At 42.0% G+C, this 18,718-nt stretch overlaps 1 protein-coding gene across 1 annotated transcript in view; it reads left to right on the top strand.

The window, feature by feature from the left end:
• The window catches only part of eIF5B (eukaryotic translation initiation factor 5B), an 87,725-nt gene that overhangs the window by 21,814 nt on the left and 47,193 nt on the right, over nt 1–18,718 (top strand). Inside the window, exons 14-16 of the mRNA XM_089596143.1 lie at nt 12,305–12,381; nt 13,808–14,015; nt 15,993–16,088. Coding sequence (XP_089452269.1) covers nt 12,305–12,381; nt 13,808–14,015; nt 15,993–16,088 — 381 coding nt within the window. The remainder of the gene's footprint in view (nt 1–12,304; nt 12,382–13,807; nt 14,016–15,992; nt 16,089–18,718) is intronic.

Genomic DNA, 18,718 nt, shown 5'->3' with positions numbered 1-18,718 from the left:
TTAAATAATACTTTTTGCCATATCTTTTTTGTTTTTCTTACTAATAGAATATGAATTTTTTTTGTCTTTGCAGGTGAGTAGAAAAAAATGTCGGCTTACCACGACTCGACTGTCACGTGAGTACGTTGCACTTGACATGATTTCGTAAATCTATACCATTTATTCAAAGAATCACTATAAATATAAATTATATGATGAAAAGTAATAGAATATCTTGAATGACTATCACGTAAGTGCGCCGAAATCTCAGAAAAATCATGAGATACTGGATAGGTATTATTAAATATGGTGAAAAAAATTTTCGCCACATCTTTCGCAGTTAAAATGCCATGTCCCTTTGATGATCATTACTTACAGCAAATTTGATATGTTCTGTCGATTGTGCATGTGTAGTTACCCTTCATAATCCCTGACTCTATAGGAAGATGTACAGAAAAAAGATAAGCGATGACATCAGCTACTACGAAATTTGGTAAAAATAATATATTTGTCTGCCTTGTTAATTGTAACTTACAACCAGGTTGGAATGAAGTTACAGTAGTCACTCGACAGCCCGTTCATCCAGGGTCCAATCGTTGTTTGCTTCATTGACGAATGAGTGAACTTGGGGATTAAAAGTTACAAACAATTGTAATCCCCAACGTTCCAACTCAAATCAAAGTTTGTTTTAAGCTCCTTAGAAAATACCAAACCAAGTTAGGACTAATGTGCAAAAGTGAGCCATAACAATTTTCATGAAAAATGAAGTGCCAGAGACAAACGCGTCAACGAATAATATGATTCCCTTGATTTTGGCACCTATACTTGAAAAAAAGCGCTATCTTTGAAGACACATTCATTTTTTCAAACTTTACATCGTCACTCACTGCTGTTGTGTTGTTCAAGAGAACTGCAATCAAAGCAATCGTCGAGCAAAACTCTGCGCCCGATCACGCAAGGATCCACAATTGCTTGAAACCATCGGTTCAAATATCAAACCGGCATTCAAAGGAGCGACGCAAAAGCTACCAAATATCGCATGTGCACTGACGTAAGGGGAAAAAAAAACATCGCTGACGCTGCGTATATCAGCCGTCCCACACGTATAATATTTACCGAGCTTAGATTGGGCTCTCGATCAATTGCTCCTCGAGAGTTAAAGACAGTCCGTGCATTGTCTGCAATGCGCGCACGTAATAAGCATCAGCACGTATTGAATTTCATTCACGGTACTCGGTGTTGGCTACGGCCATATTATGCTCGCACGCGCGCAAAACTTGGACGCAAACATTCGTACCTATATATTTATAAAAGCACACGCGCACAAAGTAGCGTTTGATTGACAAAAGCTGTTTACGTGGCGTTACCTTCGCATCTACGTAAAGTATAATTAATATCCTTTTGTGGCGTACATAGGCAACCTGGTCGTTTCAATCAAAGTTGAAAGAGTTGCTTTGTACAAAAATCACAAAAATCCTCGTAAATTTAGTATTATGTACACGGATAAACAAAGGGCTTTAGAACTTTTTACCTTCAAATTTTATCATACGGTAAAAAATAAAGCATGCAATTACTGTAAATTATTGACGCTATGAACTCTAACTTTCTTTCCTTCTCCGTGATACGCTTTGCGGTAGATTTACTGTAAAATTACCGTAACATTTGTACGTAACAATTCTCGTAATTTTTTGAAATTAACTGAAATTGATTTTTCTCCGATATGTATACGTGTATTTCCAAACGTGGAAACTCCAAACTTGAACAAATTCGTTGCAGGAATACATATAAATGAAGCGTGTAAATCATATCGGGTGAATTTTATCGTAAATAGCCCAATTTTTTTTTCCCCGAGTAGACGATGACAGCCTGCAAAATGGGAATAAAAAAAAAATACGATGGTATTACACTCATCATGTGCAGAGGTAAAGCGTTGCGCCTGAGCGTCTACTAAGCGTATTTATGCCTAACACGTGCGCGCGGATCTCTCCATTGTTTTGGCTGGGAAAGGAGAGATTCGCGTGGATCGTTGGCATATTCCGGATAAGAAAAGGTGATACAACGGAGTGAAAGAGTGGATTTACTCGTTCATTCGTTCATTCAGTTCCTTCACTTGTTCGTGACGTTCATTCATTCAGGGCGTGTACGTCCCTGATGCTTTTTCGCGGTCGAATTAATAAATGGATGATCTCAAAGGCAGAACAGAAGCGGATAAAGGAACAAGTAATTACGAAGAGTCACCTTTACGTATACGAGTTGTTGCGCACAGCGCTGGTGTATACGTCACGTGAAATGCCAAACACACTCGTCATGGTACTTGCGCGTTTGTTGTGTTTTCTCGCCGAGTGGGAGAGTAAGTAGCTTATTTTTATGTCCCCCAAGTAAATTTTGAAGTTTTTTTTTTGTGTCTCCTTTGCACAATCCAAACTGAAACGAGAGGAGTAGTTACGCCATGAATTATCAAACAGCTGTAAGGACTTTTTCGGACGAAATTATGGCCTGTTTATTTTCTACATACATTACAGTCTCCACTCTGAAATGTGGATAGGTGGAATCTTGCCAATCCTACAAATGGCCCTACTAGCCATGCCATATACAACTTGCCGTAGCCATCGACGAAAATTTCATGCCATATTATTTACTGTCAGTGTGTTTGAAAAAATATTGCATCAAATTGTTACTTTCTGCGATGGATCATCTATGAAAAATCCCGGGAAACACTTTTTCCAACTCAACGAATTTGAAAAGGTCGCCGAGTGCACGCTACATATATAGTACAGGTTACCACGATTGACAACGTCGATCTGGCCAAGTGGAGTTTGAAAAGGGTCTGCTTTGTATACCTGCACGTGAGTCAAGCTGCAAGCCACTCGGGCAAGATATGGACGCTGTAATGGCAAAAGGTCGTCCTCATCTCGTTGACGCGTATCCGCTCCACGCAGAAAACGACCCACAGCTGCTCTGTGGATCTGGTCCGTCGTTTCCTGTCCGGACGGATATCTCGACATTTCCTTTGAGCGTCGCTGTTATGCACAACACACGTGTGTGTGTGTGTGTGTCCACGCTAACCATCTCTCTCTCGCTCATAGTCTGGCTGTGATTCCCCGAATGACGGAGCAGTTGTTTCGTAGAATTTTTTCTCTCTTTTTCCATCCACCCATTGTCCAGTCATGAAGTTATTCAAATTGAAGTACCACAAAAACAAAGACAATTTTACTGCAAATACAAACAGTACATAAATTGGCATTTTCTACGATACATCTTCCGTAATCAGGATTCGTATAGGTACATCCATGGACTCGTGACTACGCGAAGGTTCAATTTGGCGCTTCTTTCCTCGTCAACTCTTGGTTTCCTTCCTCGTTAACGCCAGAGATTTCGGTGGATTCCGGTTTCAAGTTTCGGACGGTTTCTCGCAGAACATCGCCGACACATTGTGTCCTTGTCCAACGGCGTGGCGCCCGGATATCCGTTTCTATCCGAGAACCAGACACCTTCTCCGCTTCTGACATCACCGAGCTCTTCACTCTTATCAGTCACTTTCTCTCCCCCTGCGGCTACCGTTCTTACTTTTAGGTACTTGACAAGCTATTGAATTCAGAATCGAAAAACATTCTTTGTCGATGCATGTGTTATTTACCTCGTGAATACCTGGACTCGTGACCTACGACCACCGAGTCAGTTGGTTTGCAAGCTAATCGTCCTTGTTAATTTTGAAGAAATTTTTAGATTGTAATGATTAATTTGATTGAACGAAAAGATGATTCGTCGACAGTTTTGTGGGTTAAATTATTTATTTTAGTTTCGTTTGAAGCAAATAAAATACACTCCATTATCATATATTTAATATCTGATGTACAAGAAAGACTTCATGCAAAATTTCAACTGTTTCAAATACAAGCAGTTTTTTTACAACATATTACGAGAGTGAGTCAACAGCTCTAAAAAATACATTCTCATCTTGGAAATACAATACCAGTATGATACATAAGGTACTGCCACTAAAAAACTGGAGAGAAAAAAAATTAATCTAAATTATAGCTGTTTCATCGACGAAAAAATATATTTAGCTCTTTCCTCGACACCCCCTATATACAATCATTCGCACTCTATAAAAATAAATTGCATTTGGAGGGTATAGAAAACAAGGACGAGGAGCTTACTCCCCCCAATTATCCTCGAAAATCGCCCCAGAAACCATACTATATATATAATACCATACATAACGACGCATTGCGCACGAAAAGAAGGGGGTGGGGCGACCGGGGAAAGAATAAAAATGAAAAAAAAGCATTAAGGGGGTAGGTCGTAATTTAAAAATTCAATTTTACAAAGTGCAGGGTGATTGGACATCGTCGCTCGCTCGCGATACACATCTATATGTGTATACACTGTACTGTACGTCGTACGTCCCATCTATATACTTAATATTTTCTTGTTTTTTCCTCCTCTCGCTGGAGTGTACGTATATAATTCCCGTCGTATATCAATTAATTTCGAATAAAAAAGCCCAGAGAGCGAGACTCCATCGTACAATTTTCGTGAAAGACTGCGTAATTGCGGATCCCGAGAGTCCGAGGGAGCCGGCACTAATAAACTTATTGGACGCGTCTGAGAAAAACAAAGGGCCCCGAGAGGAGGGGGGCGGGCCGAAAAGGACGAGTGGTAGATAATTTCGGGAGTCTGGACTATATATATATATATGTATGCGCTCCGTATATAACCACCAGGAGCACCGGAAGTCCTTCTAAACGCCCATGTTGTTTCGTACGAGAGAGGGAAAGAAATTGGCTCCCGTCTCTGGACCTGCAATCTTCGACCCATTTCTCTTCTTCCCCCCTCCTTACCTATACGTCATCTGTGTTTACCGGGCTTGTAATTTTTTTTCATTTTTTTCATTTTGTACATGCGTATAATACGGAGTCTTTTACTTGTGCTCGCATAGATAATGCACTTGCCAGCGTCGTTCTCCTACTGGTTTTGGAATTAGCTCGTAAATAATGTATGCCCTCTCCCTCCCCATTACTCCGATGTTCCTCCACGTCGTGCTGCATTTTTTTTGCCTGCCATTATTTTCATGGGCCTTACGCGAATCAAATTTTTTTGTTTTTTGAAAACATTTTTTTTTCTCTCTTCCAAAGCGTCACATTCATCTACACAGTTTCACTTTATACGCCACAAAACAACACGTAGTTTCATTTGTGGCCTCAAAAATATACCTACGCATCGTCGGTCAAATCTTCATAAATATACCGTTGAAACGCGTGGCTTGTCTAGCTCTAATATGTACATACGAGAAAGACAAGGAATGAAAATAAATAATACCATCGTGTCCAATTCCAGTGCCCCATAATTCACGAAAACCGATAGTTCACGCTTAATAAGCAGGTATGTCCGATTAGAGGACGTGAAATATATCAAAATCGAAACATCAATATATATATACATGTACATTATACGTGTGTATAAAGAGCGCTACCGCATTTTAGCAGTGAATTTACGAAATTATACTCGACTCTCTGGTAGACCGCGTGAGTTCGTCTTTTTTCACAAGCATATACTACTCTTATATACTTCGGTATAAAATGTGTATTTTTTTTTTTTTTTTTTTTTTGCTCTTCTTTCTTCCCGTACACTCAAATAATTCTTTCTATTAATTCTACCCTCCCCCTCCTCCCCATCTTTTGTTTCATCATCAGGGGAACCTCAGGGTGCCTCTCTCTCTCCCTCACCCTCTCTCGTTGTCAATACGCAACATGAGTATTTACTGAAAAATGTATGCATATAAAGTAATTATATCATCGTGTGGTGGTAATATGTAATAACGTCGAGAGTATATATAGAGTTTGAGGTCACCGACAAGCTCTCAATTTGGCCCCCACCTCTGGGTTTATCACACCGATCAGAGAAACGCGTAATCAGTCATCGAAAATGAGAAGAAAAAATAAAAAAAATGCACAAACACATATATACCTGTAATATATAAAAAAAAAAAAAAAAGAGTTGCAGTTCGTACCCCCCGTACCGCTATGTAGTTATATACATATAGTGTAAAAGCGCGACCGCGTGGCTACGAATTCCCGGCACGCGGGTGCATACAGGTAATAAGTATGGGTGAAAAAGATTTTCGAGGCGCGTGTTGGTGCGCCCGTAACTTCCGCCTCCGTGTGCTGTATACATGTAACATGTATAAAAGCCGGTGGGTGGGACTTACGCGAGTATAAGTGCAGGGTACATCCACACATGTGTACAGGGATATTGGCTTTTGTGTGCGAACGTACACGCGGGCGGGCGCAATCTCGACTCGGCTGGCCGCCCGCGCTCGCGCCGGTTCATTCACACAGCTTGTACGTGTATGGGCGTATGGGTGTGCGTGCGTGCCGGCTCGCTTTTATGAATGGAGTTGTGACCCATTTCTACGCCATTGTCGACGAGCTAGGAAAAGAGAGAGAGAGAGAGAGAGAGCGAGGGGTAACAGGAAAAAGTCTGTGGCGCGCGACGACGACGACGCTCTCTGTTACGTGGGCTGTGCAGTGTATAGGTATGTACACCTCCTCCATACAAACATATATACGTATTTGTACGAGTGAAAAGTTCGTAGGCCTCTCTCTGCGAAATACTCTGTACCCATATTTTATGTAGGGAAATTCACTTAGCTCGAGCTTCTTTGTACATGCAGTACACTGTGCAGGGCAATTTTTTTTTTTTCTTTTTGTTTTCCCCCCAACGATAAACTCGGCCGCGGTTATGCAAAAGGGGAAACGCACGAGTGCGGTAATACATAGGAAGCTGATAAGCTCGAAACGAGTGGTATGGTATTTTAATTGGTTTATTGGGCGACAGGGTGGTCGGGTGATTTAATGGGGTGGCGGTCGTTGCGTCACAGGTAACAAAAATAAAATCAAAGTAAAGTGTGGCCAAAGCCAGTGTAGGTGTAAATATATATAACGTTACGTGGATTAGGAGAATACATATATGTATGACAGAGCGCGGCGCTTGTATACAACGACTGGACAAACCGCAGGTGGTTCGCTGATCCATTGGCTCGATTGTGCGTCAATAAATTTCTCCAACCCCTTCGTTCGGCCGAGGTATCTCCACTTACTGGTAGACTCTTTATGGCTCGTGCTTGCGTCAAACGCCTAATTTTCCCTTATATTATGAATTTAGAGGTTTTTATTGTCGTTGTTGCAGGCATCGGTATGCTTTCGCGTGTAAAACTATTGCAAATGAGAATTTTTAAACACAGTTTGGAGTTTTCGTAGACCTTATAATTGTGTCGCAGATTAGTGTTGCCACGACGGATCAAATTGAATCATTGTTATTTTAATGCATGTTTTTGCCACTTATTTTTTTCATTTTCAAGAAAACAACTCTCGGTCGTACATAAAAATTTCCGATTGTAATCCGATTTTACTTCAACTCAACATCTTTGATGGAAAAAAAAAATAATAATAATAATAACAATAAAAATTGCATAGAATGTAGGGGATACAGTTGTTGAATCCCCTTAAATTCCAATTACAAATGGATTCACGATGCGGGGAAAAAAATGAGGCCCCATAAAAAATGAGAAAAGTGAATAAAATTGCTTGAATATTTTTCAAAGTGGGTAAAAACGATGAATAAGCGAATGAAAATCGCATTCCGGCAAACGGATGTCCGTCGTCACCTTTTTCATTCAAAAACAAGTTCGCCTTGCGTTTTCCCATGTAGTTTTTGCCCAGCGGAAGTCGAACAGGCTCGCGAGAACGAGTTATACGCGCTGCAGAAAATCATGCGATTCCACGCCTGGAAGCGGTCGGGATCCCACGTATTTTATTTTGTCCTTTATCTCCTCCAAAGCACCTTTGTTCACGCGAGACGTACGCTTTTCCAACACCAAATAAACGCTCCTACGTTTCATTATTGCTCGCGAAAATCGTTTCCTTTCATCATCCCCGTTGCCCCTTTTCCAGCCATAATCGTTTCGGGTCCTCAACTGCAATGTCCCGGCGCATCGATGTACATTAAATGCACAAAGGACGTCATCGTACTCCCCTTGGACGGCACTCGTAAAAACCCGCAGATCCCTCTCCTTTGATGTCACCTTGCATACCCGATAATATGTTATATTTAACGCATTCATAATATAATACGTATGTACATGGGTCGGGAGGGATGAGAGTCGGGTTTGTGAGTGGGACTTCTCGGAAGCGCGGTATTTTCGGCTGTACTGATACAGCATCGCAGAGCGTAACGCGTACGCCTATATCCTAATACTCTGCACCATCAGAGATGTCCTACAAAGATGACCGTGCCGGCCAGCAGAGTCGCCCTCGTCACTACATATTATAGCCAAGACCAATGCTTGATGTATATATTATATATTATAGGCACCCATACCTCTCGTCTTCGTGGGTATACCTATAAGTATGTACGCACGTGTGTACGCACGCACGCGTTGGATTGTATATACGGATGAAGAGCACAGTGGGACACCGTGTAATAAGGTATGCCGGGTCACGTAGCGTCCTACATTTTTTCCATATCGCCCACGCGCGGGCGCGATGACGAGGTATCCGGAGCCATAGGTGTACGTAAAATATTCGATGAGCTTTACCTGTCCCCGGTTGTTTTTTACGCGGACAAAGTTACGAGGCCATTATGGAGTTGCACGCGAAGGTCCAAAGCCACCCCAACCAACCCCCTTGCGCTTTTTTTTTTTTTTTTTTTTTTTTTTTTACAACCACCTGATGCAAAGCATGCATGACATATTTATGATGCAGACTGTATAAATACATCATCTGTAATATGAATTGTCGATGCATGTCTTTGAAAGTTATCTTACTTGTCGGTAAAAAGTCCTTGAGTATTTGCAAAAATAAAATTGAAAATACCACATGATTACAACTAATATCCTCTATATAGCCTGCACGCCGATCTTCCTTTCCCATGCCGATTAATTCATCTCCGTCGTTTTCTTTCACGACACTTCGTCCGGTGTTTACTTCGTATCTCGGTAGGGAAAAGAAAAAAAAAAAAAAAAAAAAAAAAAAAGAATCGTTCCTTTACTCTCTTCTCTCCTTTTCCCATCAATCCTCGTACGCGTACACATATCGACTCGACGTAGAAACCCAACGAGTAGGGCGGGAGGGGGGGGGGAACCGCACCAGGCAGCATGAATGGCGAATTATGCAAATGACGAATGCTGACGCCAAGGATGGAACCATTAAGCTCTCGACTCGAGCATACTACTATATACACTAGCTATTTCTCTCTCTCTTCTTCTGGCGGACTCGTTCTCCTGCGCGTTTTTTCCCGCTGCCATTGTATACGGATCTTATATAGTTGTGGGGGGAAAAAAAAGACAGCTCGCGACGCCGATGTATGGATGGAACACTGTTTTGTCAATACGTGCACAGGCACATTTTTACGTTCTATTTCATTATTGTGACTAGTTTTTTCCTTAAATATTTATACTTCAACGTCAAAAACCGGCGAAATGTATAAGGAATCGATGCGACTGAATTTTATATACAGCATCGTCACGTGAGCTCGTTTTTATACGTGGGTATTACGTGACGCGTACAGTTGATCACAGAGTCAAAGAGAGCCACAGCCGGGAGGGAGGGAGGGAGCTTACATCGATAACGCTTATCGGTACCGGATGAGATATCCGGTTCGCGGACGGTAAAATCGGAGCCGGAAAATCGCCAGAGCGCGCGCATGTGTGCCCGTGTACGTGTATATATATATATTCGCGTATACATTAAACAACATGCACACTATGTGTATATAGGTAAAAATCTTTGAAAAATCACACGAGCTTTCATGTCTTCTTTCATTTTTTCTTCACTCGCCATTCAAATGGGGTGATTGCAACGAGTCGGGCTCACGTAAATGACGTTTGGTACCTTTCGACGAGCTTCGATTCGACAATCGAATAATAATTTCGTACCGCACACACGTGCACATGTATACGCAAGCGCTCAAATTTATGCCCGCGTTATCGCTCGCCTGTGTGGATGAAAAACGAGCTTCGGTCTATATATTATATATTATATATATATATATATATATATATATATATATATATATATATATGTAATATGGTATACGAGCTAGTGGTAACGTAGACGAGGCTTGATACCTCCTCTTCCTCCTACCATTACAACCGGAGAGCCGGAAGTGCGGGATTTCACGGCGGAAATTCGTGTTTAGGAGGCCCCGAGATTGAGAAATCGTTGTTCCGCCCCACGTTCCCTTCCTCTCTCATTCGCCCATTATACGCGTGTCTAGCGTGTTTGGGACAAGGAAATCTTTACGGTACTTATGCTCACACGCACACTTGCGCGAGAGATAAGTGAAGAGAGTTACAGAGAGAGTCAGAAAAACATTTTTGTCGCTAATGCGCCACTGGGTAAATATTTGCCCTCGAGTGGGGGGGAACACTTGAAAGCGCGTATACACATATGCACATATGGTTGTATAAACATTTTGCGCCGAGCGGAAGTGACTTATCAGTGTACGCGGATGATTTGGAAAATTTTTTTTAAAACTCGGATTGCTGACTATTTATATACGTATGCGATTGCTCTCGATCGCCGCGAAATATCTAGTTCAGTGGCACGATCGGTCACCCGATCCCGATCCGATGTATAGCCGATCGTGTTTAAAATCAGACGGACACTCGATGCTAATCGAACGTTTCAACAATATTTTTGTCAGAGTGACACGTTGTTGCTGAGAAAAATCTATACTGATTTACCATAGAAAATTACAGAAAATTTAAAATTAACAATTAAGAATAGAATCCAAGAAGAGAGGAAATAATCGTAATTAAAAAACGAAAACAAATAAATAAGTTGAAAGGCACAAAAAGCAACGTATTAGTTTTTTGCGTATTTCTGGATAGCAAAGTTATATTCCACAAGAAGTTGAGGAATAGAGATACTTAACACCACCTGCTTCCAATGAATATTGAGCGAGACATACACGAGTCTTTCAAACCCAATGATCTCAACGAAATCAGACGAAATTTGATCACCTCTACTTCCTTCAGAGTTGGTAAAGAAGGAAAAAAAAAAAAAAAAAAAAAAAAAATTCGAAAAGCCATCGAGATTTAAATCTCCAATCATTGCGTATAGGTATGTATTTATACACCCGTAACATGCGGCAAATGAGCGAATGGTCCAGCAGAGAGTGCCATGTAGTATAGGGTACCTACGTAAAGTCGAGAGATATACCAAACGCGGTGTGTCCCATAGCCGCGAGCCTCGCAACATCATCCCACACGTCACCGCACTGCCTCCTCCGCGTTTTAAAAGCCAGGCTATTCCATCTCTCGCGCCTTATTCGCGCCATGGTTCACGTTATTACATGTATATACATACGGCTCACACACACACACACACGTACCAACATATACTCGCTGTACTCCAGGAATAACCCACTCTCTTGCGCCTCGCGGCAAAACACACATACACTCTCCGCTCCGCGCAGCTTTTCGGCTTCTCTCTTACATGTATAACCTTATACACTTGGGACGAGCAAAATGCGCCGTCGCGCATATCCCGGATGTCGCATCGTCTGTGTGCACTGCGCCGTGTCGCCCCGCGATTCTTTTGATGTAGCCATATAGGTGAGTGTATATACGTGGGTGTGGGTGCGTATGAAATACGTGATGATGCTTCCGGAGATGATGACTGATCGCGGCTCGGCACATACGTATGTATGGATGGGTGTAAGTATACGAGCGTCGGCGTTGCTGCTGATACGCTGCGATTAATTTTCCTTCGATATAATACACGTCCCTTTTGAAGTGGACGATTTAGGGGTCGTTGTGAGCCCCTTCCAGCGTCATCCGAGGCCTTTTAGTTTTTCTTACTCGGAGGCTTGAATGTAATTTTTTTTTTTTTTGCAAAGATTATATTTTTCTTGGGTACGTGACTGCACGCGAACCTTAAGTGTCAACTTTAAAGTGACAATTTCGTTAAAATGTATAAGCTCCTTGGTTTTGGTGCATCAGGTAAAATTATTCCCGTCAATGAAGCTTCATCTATTGTCAAGTCTCCAGTTTGGACATCAAAACGAAACTACGTACCCACGACCACATCTAATCTCACAATTGGATGAAAATTTTCATTACCTTATGAAATTTGTCTCCCAACCCATATAGTGATTTAAAATGTATATACTGTCGCACTTTTGGCTCTGATTTTGAGCCACAAAGGAATTGCGTACATAGAGAAAATCCATGCCTGTACAATAATCACATCCTTATTCGGCGAAAGGACCGACATAAAAAAAAGCTCGATTAAATTTTTTGTTTGCTTGTCTGTTTCAGTATGCGGGCATACGTATCGGTCCTGTTGTTAAAAAGGACGTCATGAAGGCGTCCATTATGTTGGAGCACGACGATCAGTGAGTATCATCGTTTAGTTAAAAATAGAGTTTTCACCTTGACCAAACCATCTTATTATTTTGCCAACGAATCTGTTCCCACGCGATATTCTCGCGTTGCCACTTCCAAATCCCGTTGCATCGAGCCATTCGTTGAATCCAATTTGATTTATTTTCATCGTAACAATTTTATTCGCCCGTTTCCTGGCGTGTGTCCCGGTCGGCTGAAAACTTTTAAAATTAATTTCCCAAAAAGAAACAACCCAGTCTGAAAGATAACAGTTCAAAGTCCCACGCTTGCACAGCTAATCGCCAGAGAAAATTAATTCACTTGTATCCCCCGGCCAACCGCACGAGATCGGCGTTTCCTGTTTCCCCCTCGAGCCAGAACTCATACTTGTACGTATCTGCGATACGCCTCGGAACATTTACGATTTATAATCCTCGTGAAACACCGATGTCCTTTGGAAATCCAATTTTCCGCATCGCTAGAATAAAAGTCGTTTCGACCGACGCGCCCGTGAAAGAAAAAAAAAAAAATCATCCCGTACGAAGGAGACGAACTTCCGGTCCCAGCTCCGAGAGCCCCTCGACTTCTTCCGACGCACGATTTTTCGGGGCCGAATGACTCTCCGTCGAGTGATGCTGGCTGTTGTTACAAGGAACAGGATATTGATTCACGGATCGGCGGGTCGAAGGAGGACAATCGAGATGCAGCTATACAGGGGGAGAAAAAAAGCGATGCCGTCGCGGACTGTCTCGAGTCGTTTCTTTCCCCCCCCCCCCCCCGAAGAAGACGACGGCATAATATCGAGGGAGCGACCTTTTTTTTTTGATTGTGTGACACGCGCGTAAATTGTGCGTCTTGTGAATGGGACCTCCGCTTCCGTCCTGTTTCCTTTGACTAGGTGAAATCGGCGGAAGGAAGTGCACGCGTTGTTGTGCACGTGAAACGCGACGGTGGAGGAAAACCTTCGTTCGTATGCGGGGCTGCATTGTGTACCGTGAGTTTTTCTTGGGTAAACAAGAAACCGGTGAATATCTTTGTTCCATAGAAATACACGTGCTTTAAAAACGTATACATCAATAAAGTAATGTTTAAACAAAATGTACCTACTATTGTTTACGTCGCGAATCATTTGATTTTTTGATTGATGTATTGTCGAGTAATAAACCTTCGCGCGTCTTTTTTTCCGTTTCAAAAAGCTTTTCGTCAAGCGTGCGGGTACAACGCCACGGTATTGGAAAAATAGTGGAAAATTACGGGAAATCGATACACGCTATTATACCAACAGGTACACCTGTAGTCGAAAAAGCTGCCTCCGATACCCGCTGTGTGCAATCAGTAGCCGAATTATTGTCGCCCGAAAAAAAAGAACCCCCAAAACTCAGCAACAAGTTTCAGCCCATGCAAGAAGGTAATCAATGATTGCACGTTTGTTTTTAGGTTCGCGGTAATTTTGGCGTTCGACGTGAAGGTGGAGCGGGACGCCCAGGAGCTCGCGGACTCGCTCGGCGTCACGATCTTCGCCGCGGACATCATTTACCATCTCTTCGACAAATTCATCGCGCACAGGGACAATCTCAAGGCTCGCAAGCGCGAGGAGTTCAAGCACATAGCCGTCTTCCCGTGCAAGCTCAAAGTTTTGCCTCAGGTAAGGTCACGACGATGTTTCAGTGTGTCTTTCAAATCCAAAATATTTATACACTTACCGATTATCAATCCCAACGAGGGACTCATTTCATCTGTTGCTTTTACCGATATATTACACAATTGCATTTTAAGCGTATAAACACTTCTTTTCAAATACTTTACGACAAATTTCGTTCTCTACAGATAGAAAGAAAAAAACATCGCACTAATTTTTTCCGAGCATTGTAACATAAGTAGTGCAAGACTTTCTAGAGAGAGAGAAAGAGAGAGAAGTAGAAAGCTTGCTCGCACATGGGTGCGCTTCGCCGCGAAGTTACGAACTCGGTCGCGTTCGTCTGCCGCATAAGCCGCCCACACCGCGTGTGCACGCGCTTACTTTCTATACACGGTATATATACATACATGTGGAGACATTACAGATAGATATGCGTCCAAGGTGCGACGCGTAGTAGGCGCGAGGGAAATTTACAGCGGCAAAAGTGTACAGTGCGCCCCCGGACTTATGAATGTATATACGCGTGTGTGAGCGCGCGCTTGGCTGTGAAGTTGTCGGGCGGGGGACCAGAGAGTTCGCTTCGAAGCGATGTGTATGGAACCGGTCGATTTTTGCACCCGAAACGGATGTGGCGTTGGAGGAGTGAATTTGCATGTTTGACGCATTATGTCGTACGATTTGGATTTTATGAGTCCAGTCGGCGAAACGTGAACCCCCGGGGGGTTGGGAAATTTGGGGTGAAAAGTCGCTGTACGGGGGCGCGCATCACGAGTTGATCGTACAATTAAATATACATACGGTAAAGTAAGGGAGCGAAAAATATATATACATATGCGCGCTGGCTGCCAGGAAATCGAGGACAGGATCCCTGGGGGCTCTTCTTCTCCTCCTCTGCGAACTAGCAAAGGAGACAAAAAGGAGCTGATTGGCAATAAGAAGGAGTAAAAAAAGTCCTGTAGGGAACGGAAAGGGGGAGGGGACCCTGCTGCTACACGGCTCACCGGAAACGATAGATTTTGCGGCGCACGAGGGGTGAGGGACCCCAGGGACGACACTTATTTTTCTTTTAACTCGTTTTTGTTTTTTTTCCCCCCATTTACTCTGATTTGTTTTTCAAGGGTGATTTCTCTTTGCTATAAAAAAAAATATCGATTTTTCGCGAAGCAAAGTCTCGTTAAGATGAATGGCGATGTTTTGAAACTCTCGTCGAGAAGTAACGTGGATGATACCTGCAGGATGAATGAAGGAATTTGAAAAAAAAAAAAAAAAAAAAAAAAAAAAAATTATAATTGCACGCGTATACGCGCGTACGACTAAATATTCATGCGCTACTGAAGAAACCGCGTATAAATTGATTTACGCGTGTGAAATCGTGATGCCCACGTGTTTGATTTTCTTCCGCAATCAAACGAGTTTTACTACTGCGCAAAATTCTTTTCTTTCTTTCTTATGATGCTCGGAGGAGGGAAAAATATTTTCTAACGGTTCTAAGCATTTTATGTACTTAAAGTGGATCATAAAACCCTTTCGATGATTTGTATATGATAAATTTTTAACCTAGTACATTGTTAGGCCAAAACACAATAGGAATCAGTTGGAGTTGAGTAAAAAAAAACTGCATTTTTTTTAAATACACGTATTATTTTATTTACGCTCACACATAATAAGTGCCATTTTCACTCGAGAAAAATGTCCTCAGAGAAGAAGAGACTGATATCGGCCTCCAACCCCCTTTTTTCGGGTAGGGTGTTATGATGCCTCTATCTTCTTTTTTTTTAATTTTCAAAGAGAGGGAGAGAACACGAGTAGACAACAAATTAATAATCTGACAAAATAAGATATAAAGGAAGTAAGACGTGATTCTTTGTACGCGTATAGTTAAAGAAATAACCCCTTCGTGATAATATTATATTTTTATAAAATTAACTTACCCATTGGAAAGTTGATAATCCATGCATTTTTTTTTTTTAAATTTTTTTCTAGCACATTTTCAACTCGAGAGATCCTATCGTAATGGGAGTAATGGTCGAAAATGGCATCGTCAAGGAAGGAACTCCAATTTGCGTGCCCAGTAAGGAGGTAAGTTCATCAAACCCTAATTATTAAAAAAAAAAAAAAAAACACAAATCTTTAAAAAATATGGTGGCAGAAAATTCTATCCTCGTAAAATTATCAACAGTCTCAATATTTCACCTCAAAAAAATCCACCCCAACATTGTTCGAGAAGAGCAAAGAAACGTGAAAGTTGCATACACGAAAAATTCAACTATAAGTGTATCAATGCAAGCGCACTTTACGTATATTCCAAGAACAAAACGAGCTGTGAGAAATTCCAAGTGAAATAAAATGTAAAAAAAAAGGTCGAATATAATCGACGATAAAGAGCAAAGAAAGAGAGAAAAAGCGCTCTCTTGGATTTATATATGCGGGGCGTGTAGGTGAACCTGTTGGCCGATTCACGGCTGGTGTTCCAGAGGAGCAAAAGCGAGAGGAAGAAAGAAAGAAAGAAAAAAAAAAAAAGAAGAAGGGAACGACTCGGCGGATTGGCCGATCTCGACTTCTCGATACGGACTTCTCTCGCGGCTCAGCCAAGCACTAGGCAGAACCGTAGGAGGACCGGGTTTTTCCTTGCCTCCCACTCCCATTTCTCCGCGAGCTTCTCCGTGCAGCTCTCCTGGCCTGCACGTACACGCGCGGGTGACGATTTCGTACCGTAGGTGTTCTCCTCTCTTTATTACATATTTTATACACACGTAGCTTTACTCCTACGTTTTGATGATGATGATGATGATATATATCCTCCGTATAGGCGCGGCAAAAGTCGAGCGTTTTTCTTTTTTTTTTTTTTTTTCTCAAATCGATTTTTGTTTTGTCACTCGTGTTTGACTGGGTGAAATTGAAAATCGTTCAATTACCGTAGGAATTTTTCCATTAGCATTTCACGATTTCGATTATCAGGAGAATTTTCCAATTAGCAGGAAAAAAAAAAAGATAAATGTCACACACTGCACGAGTTTTGTTCTTCTCTCCCTCCCTCTCTTTCTCGTTTCCTAGGATTCGGAGGGTGACAAATCGATTCTTGAGTAGCAATGCTAATCCCAATCCTCGACCCACCCCCCTCCCTCCATTCGCTGCATTTTTGTTACCGTGTCAAATGATATTATCATTCTTTTTTTTTCTGATGGACCGACAATGAAATGTTATTTTTATCGAGAGTCATGATTAAATTCGCGCGCTTCTGACATAACGGTGCCGTACGTATCATAATATACGCCAGTAGAACCGAACGAAAACTTTGCATTTTTTTACGGTTCGCGCCGCATTCCTGCGTTTTAATTGATCCCTCGATATTGGAAACGATAAATCACGTGGGAGTCGTAAAACACTTTTTTCCCCCTCAAACTCGATAATCCTTCCGCGAGCCACCTAAAATGTGTATATAAATAACAACGCATGTTGAAAGTCATATTGCCTTCCCTTGGTCTACGAAGCGTTTAATTATAATCTTCATTCTTTTTTTTTTCTCGCTCGACGCGCACGATAATCAACAACTTTTTTTCTGAAATCGGTATTTCCTAAATTAAATTATAAAAGGAGACGAGTTCTCGAGCATGGGTGATCGATGACTTCCGGCTCGCCGAAAATTCTCGTGAATGAATCGGTCGAAAATACTCGCGTGCCTTCCCGTGTTGTTCGAGGAGGAAGGGGCGTTCGAGAGCTGTGGCGCGTGAAATGTGCTCGAGCTTTTTCGAAAGTTTTTCCGAGAGCTTGCGCCCGGAAAAATTGTTAAACAGCTTTTCCGCTCGGGAAAGCGGGTAAGCAAACAACCGGGCGAGCGGTGAATTTATGAAAGACGCGCGCAGGCTCGACCTAAAATAGGAGCCAGCTTCCTTTCCTCCTTGTAGTTTTCATCTCGTTACCAGCGTATATACGAAATATGCGTCAAATATTTGGTATTTTTATTTCAGTCACCTAAATAAGTCACAGGAAAACAATGTCGCCTCAATTAGTTACCTTTTGACAAACTACATCGTTCAAACTTACGTACATCTTATTTAACAGTTGAAATTTCGAAAGCTTGAATTTTTCACCTATAGGAAAGATATGCCCACACAAGGGACATTCGAATAAACCCTTTAATATTATTTACTTGTTGAAAATTTTTCTTTTTCATTGTACATCCATCCTTCCGATCCATCTCTGTTAGAAGAAGGAGAAATAGAAAAATTATCGACATGAGTAAATTTACACCCGAATGGCACACGCGGCGGGCCTGCATGGTTAAAACACTTCGGGGCCGAGAGTAAAAATCCGCCACGCCCAAAACGAGGCTGTAGTACACTCGGGGAAAAAGCAAGGAAGTGCACTTTTTCATGGACCCGTGTATGTAAACACAAGCGCACATTGTCGCGTGGGAGGAAATAATCGATTGACGTTATCGGTTCGTGATACGCCCGTGTCTCTTCTTCCGCTCGTCCTCTCTCTCGTTATCGCCATTCGAGAATAACTGTACTCGATCGAAATCCATTCAACTCTTTCTCTTTATTCTCCTTAGCCGCGCGAACGCAGTCGCTTTGATTGTAATATACTTAGGTACGTACCCTAGTGGGACCGGAACCCTTGAAATTCCATTCACGTTGACGATGATAATATATTATATACCTATACTTGGCGAACGAACGGGCTAGAGAAAGAGAGAGAGTTGTCTC

Source organism: Copidosoma floridanum, unplaced genomic scaffold (genome assembly GCF_036245765.1).
Source record: "Copidosoma floridanum isolate Cflo_tuat_1 unplaced genomic scaffold, Cflo_Japanese_pri ptg000030l, whole genome shotgun sequence".
NCBI classification, from domain to species: domain Eukaryota; kingdom Metazoa; phylum Arthropoda; class Insecta; order Hymenoptera; family Encyrtidae; genus Copidosoma; species Copidosoma floridanum.
This window is presented reverse-complemented; position numbering and strand designations above follow the sequence as displayed.